Source organism: Tachysurus fulvidraco, chromosome 7 (assembly GCF_022655615.1).
Source record: "Tachysurus fulvidraco isolate hzauxx_2018 chromosome 7, HZAU_PFXX_2.0, whole genome shotgun sequence".
Lineage (NCBI taxonomy): Eukaryota > Metazoa > Chordata > Actinopteri > Siluriformes > Bagridae > Tachysurus > Tachysurus fulvidraco.
In genome coordinates this window covers 9,210,619-9,215,974 of record NC_062524.1, presented here as the reverse complement: position 1 = coordinate 9,215,974, position 5,356 = coordinate 9,210,619, and the positions used below count along the sequence as shown (strand labels likewise).

General features: G+C 38.8%; 1 protein-coding gene across 3 annotated transcripts in view; it reads left to right on the top strand.

Annotated features, from left to right (window-relative positions):
• The window catches only part of LOC113634747 (retinoic acid receptor beta), a 141,209-nt gene extending 139,272 nt beyond the window's left edge, over nt 1-1,937 (top strand). For all 3 annotated transcript variants that reach the window (XM_047816699.1, XM_027133897.2, XM_047816700.1), the window contains 2 exons: nt 1,341-1,499; nt 1,593-1,937. In XM_047816699.1, the coding sequence (XP_047672655.1) occupies nt 1,341-1,499; nt 1,593-1,798 (365 nt within the window). In that variant the 3' untranslated portion in view covers nt 1,799-1,937. The remainder of the gene's footprint in view (nt 1-1,340; nt 1,500-1,592) is intronic.
• Nucleotides 1,938-5,356: the final 3,419 nt, after the last annotated feature.

The window sequence follows — 5,356 nt, the reverse complement described above, 5'->3', positions numbered from 1 at the left end:
TACAGAGATGAGCTCATGGCTCACACAGCATGAGCTCAGGACTCACACAATGTCTTATAGCTGTTTAAAAAAGATTTTTGGACTGAAAGCTTCAGGATTTGTGTAACCTGGTGTATCACAACAACTCTGTATGAAAACACCGTATTTCCAGTAAGAACACAACGTCACTCCAACCGTCCTGTTCTTTTGTATGTTTTTTGAAAAGATAAAATAAGGACAAAAGCATGAAGACCACATGTAACGTTAAAGAGTTCTGACTCCTTGCTACAGCGATTTGAATGAAAACGAAGATTTTCTCATACTTTCAATGTTATAGACAAAGCAAATAGGATGCAGGGTGTGAAAGACGTGCGTTGGCTTCAGCTTTCTGAATTCACACATCTCAGTCTTGTAAGCTAAATTAAACCAAGGTGGGAATGTGATCTCTTTGTTTAGTACAAAAAGGACCGACATTATTTGACCTGGACATTTAGTGAGATATTTGCTGCAAGATTCTGTTTTACCTTTGATTCTGGTTAGAAGCCAAACAGAGACCAATGTGAATGAGTATAGTTAAAAAAGGAAGGATGTTGCTTATAAACCAGAACATATTTCTTTATCTCTGGAACATGATGGAGGAGGTTTCATTGAATAAGTAACTGAGCCAAAAAATTGGTTTTGTTGTGCATTGAATTTCTTTGTCATGTCACGCAGTGGTGGTCAGTGGCTCATATGAAAGTAGACACTCAGAACTTTATAAGAATTTCTGTTTTTATTTAACCTACTAGGTGTAACATATTCATAGAAAAGTTCATGATCAGCCTTGTGGTCAAAGTGTTGGCCTACTGACCTGGAGGTTGTGAGTTTGAATCCCAGGCCTTCAGTTGTTTAGCTGTATTAAAAACGCTAAACTTAAATGTGATATCAACCTCATCTCTGCTCTCTGAGACGCCCCAAGTGCTTGTTCACAAGCGTCTAAAATTTAAAGCAGTTATCTTCAACCACTTAAGTTCTGTAAAAGGTAAAACAGAGGGAAACTTATAAGTGGGCGGTGTTTTATTTTGCACCAAGACAATGAGCTCAGATATGCTGATAGAATGGTAGAATTTTCTGACTGGTTAAAAGTCTTCCAGCTTCCACGAATCATGCTGAGTCAGAATACGAAACAGTCAGGAATTACAAATGTCTGAAGAAAATCAGTAGGAATGCATCACATTGTTATGATGGTGTTCTGAACACATCAGACATTGATTTCATGGAAGTATTAAACATTTTAATGACGTTGTCTCCTTGTGATCCGTTCATGCCCCAAACAAATGTAATCTTTTATAATCCTGTTTGTTTTTTCGATACCCGAACAGATCGTCAGGATCTAGAGGAGCCGTCCAAGGTTGACCAGCTCCAGGAGCCTCTTCTGGAAGCACTTAAGATCTATGTGAGAAAGCGCAGGCCCAGCAAGCCTCACATGTTCCCCAAGACTCTTATGAAGATCACGGATCTCCGTAGCATCAGCGCCAAAGGTAACAGCACGTTAAGTTACCTGGACAAAGATGAATTCGAGTATGAGTGAAGACGTTAATGCAGCTTGCTCTTATTTTGTTATTTGTCTCAAGGTGCTGAGCGAGTTATCTCTTTAAAGATGGAGATCCCTGGTTCCATGCCTCCTCTCATTCAGGAGATGCTGGAGAACTCAGAGGGTCAAGATGGACAGAGCTCTTTGGAAAAGAGCAGCACGGAAGAGAAGGGCAGCTCCTTAGATCTAAAGTCTGCCACGTCGCCCTCTCCGGAACCTACTTCCTCGTCGAGCGAGGAACCATAGAAGCAAAGAGAAAGCCAGAACCTCATGTCTTCTTTATTGTGCACACCACAAGTGGACCATCAGTGCTATCCTTTCCCCAGTTTGAACTATTTTTAAAAGAATTCATTCCAACTTTCTTCATGTACCACTACAAAAATACAAAACATGGGCGGTCGTCAAAGAGAAAATCTGCTTAGCGCTTAAAATCATCCGTACTATGGAACTTCCAACACGCACAGTGTGTATGCGAGCACATTTGTGTGTTACCGAATGCCTAACACAGAGGTGAAACTCCTCAGGTCTGCTGTGAATATTTTTGCTAAACCTGCATGACAGGCTCTTTAATTGTCCTCCTCTCTCTCTCTCTCTCTCTCTCTCTCTCTCTCTCTCTCTCTCTCTCTCTCTCTCTCTCGCTCTCTCTCTCTCTCTGTGTGTGTGTGTTCCTCTGCCATCGTTTATGTTGGCCTGCATTGTACATACCATCGTATGACAAGATCTCTGTATGATAATTTGTGGTGCTTTTTTACAGTCTTAATATTCTCATTTGAGGGCGAAAGATTATGTTTAAAGATGAACACATTACCTTTCACCATTAGAGGGCACTATAATGTTAAAGAGCATCTCCAACTCTGAATGGACGTTTCCTGATTTTCAGGGACTTTCGGGTCAGCAGTTGCTCGTGTGGACAAGAAGCTCAGCTGTGTGTCTTTAACTGAGGCACTTCATATACACTTAATATAAATTCCTTAAATTCCTCTGGGATAAAGACAATATGGCAGTCTAATGTTTTCTGTATTCATATATTTGTTTCACATCAGGAAAACAAACACACACTCAATCTGTATTTACCATTTGACTAACTATCATTTACCTTCTGTTAATGGAGGTCGTCCATAGGAACAGTATTTTCACTTGAAATCTAAGTTGATATAAACTCTAAATTACCGATGTGACATGCAAGACTTATTGAACTGATATACATTCATCATGATGGTGAGTCCCAAGAATATGGGGACTGAAGCAGGATTACAGACTGATTTGGATACCTGTCCATTGCAGGACACCAGGCACACAGACACACAAGCGGACACACACTCATACTCACACCTAGGGGCAATGTAGAGTAGCCACTCTAGCATATTTTTGGGAGGTTGAGGAAAACCACATGAAACTCACGCAAAACCTGAAAGAGCATACAGAAGTTTACAGAAACTTTGCAGTCACCTGAGCTAAAGATCAAATCAGGGATTTCGGAAGGAACCAAATCCAGTAAAGAAGCCTTTATTCTTTAACATAATCATTACAGCACAGTGAACTTCTCTCTTCACATTGCCCAAGATTGGAGGTTGGGGTCAGAGAACAGGGCCATCACTGCAAATGCATCAGGTCAGTGATTACATCAATCTCACATAGTTTTTGGGAGTAAAGCATAGTTCTGTACAAGACAGTGCAACTGTCAAAATCCAATTCACAAAATCCACTGCTGATCCTAATCCTAATGCACTTTTATTTAGGTTAAAACTGTCTTTGTAAAAAAAATCCCACTTAGGGAAATGACTTGAAAAACACACACAGGTTAACATATACAGTATACACACACACACGCACACATTTCTCACATGATGCAAGCTTCTGAAGTCACAGTGGCACTTAAACTGAAACATTTCTATGAAACTAGAAATTTTCAGGCTGCGAAACTATGATCACAGCTTCTGATGCAGGAATTTCAGATGTTTCTACATTAGGAAATGTGGTCAGGAGGTTAATATCACTCCAGAGGTTCAAACACAAGAGTATGGAATCAAACATTTTTCAATTACAGCCACTTTAAATGACTTTACGTAACAGTGTTACAGGTGGGTTTTTTTTTTTTTTTGCTTAAAAGATGCCTCTTGTTCTTGCTTTCATGCATTGGGAAAGTGCATTAGTGGAGCTTTTTCCTCGCAGTTCATGAATGTTTTTTATTTCCTCATGCCTCAGAAGCATTCTTTATACATTTTATTCCTGTTTATTGTTTTTTTTTAAATGATGATGGTGTTGATCAGTATGAAGGCAACATTTTATGTTTCCTACGTTGTGTAAAGGAGGAAGGTTTATACAGATTGTGCTTTCTGTGGCCTTTCAGACCATCACGACTGAATATGTTTTGGTTGTTGCATTGAATGTATTATACATGCTGTATTTTTTACTCCTGCCAAGCACAGACAGACAAAGGGTCATGTAGTTCAGTCAGTAATAACATCTGTAAGTTCTTTTGCCTCTCACGAAGGCGTGAGTGACATCATCTCATTAGTACTTGTAATTATGTGACGGACAAATCGGTCGACGCTCACGGTGCAGTTGCACTACTTGCTTTCTCTACAGAAAAAAAATGTACCTTATTTTTCAGATCTGTTTTCAGCTACGCTTTTCAAACACGCTCAATTTTTCCTTTAAGTTTCCTTCAAGCACCACTCTGGAGCGAACAGTGAAAAGATTCAAGAAAATCCGTGATGTTCTGCTGTCTTTCACACCGTCATTACATAACCTTTGGTGTAAAAGAGATGAAAACACGTTCACCTTTTTCCCCAGTCACGTTACAAGAATATTTTTCTTGATTAAATGAATGCTAAAGGACTTGCGGACCAGAGCAGCGTGACTGAAAGACTTTAATGATAAACACTTTCAGCTTCTGACTCGGTCATTCCTCCACAGAAGCAGTATCTATTATTATTATTATTATAATTTTTTTGCTCATCTATGCCCTGTTTGTACATTAACAATGCTTTGTATATTCAAATGCTGTTTACCATGAACTCTCGGTGAAATAATGAAAATATATTTATTTTAAAATAAAGATGTGCGGAGATATTTGGACACCGTGTTTCCTGAATTTTTATATAAAAAATTATTATATATATATATATATATATATATATATATATATATATATATATATATATATATATATATATATATATATATATATATATATATATATACAGTACAGACCAAAAGTTTGGACACACCTTCCAAAAATTTGGACACAACACCTTTTCAACAGGACAGTGACCCCAAACACACCTCCAGGCTGTGTAAGGGCTATTTGACCATGAAGGAGAGTGATGGGGTGCTGCGACAGATAACCTGGCCTCCACAGTCACCGGACCTGAACCCAATCAAGATGGTTTGGGGTGAGCTGGACCGCAGAGTGAAGGCAAAAGGGCCAACAAGTGCTAAGCATCTCTGGGAACTCCTTCAAGACTGTTGGAAGACCATTTCAGGTGACTACCTCTTGAAGCTCATCAAGAGAATGGCAAGAGTGTGCAAAGCAGTAATCAAAGCAAAAGGTGGCTACTTTGAAGAACCTAGAATATGACATATTTTCAGTTGTTTCACTTGTTATATACGTATATAATTCCACATGTGTTAATTCATAGTTTTGATGCCTTCAGTGTGAATCTGCAATTTTCATAGTCATGAAAATAAAGAAAACTCTTTGAATGATAAGGTGTGTCCAAACTTTTGGTCTGTACTGTATATCACCTGCATCAAAGGTCTCCATAAGAAATGAAGCAAACTTTCAAAAAGAAGCACAAA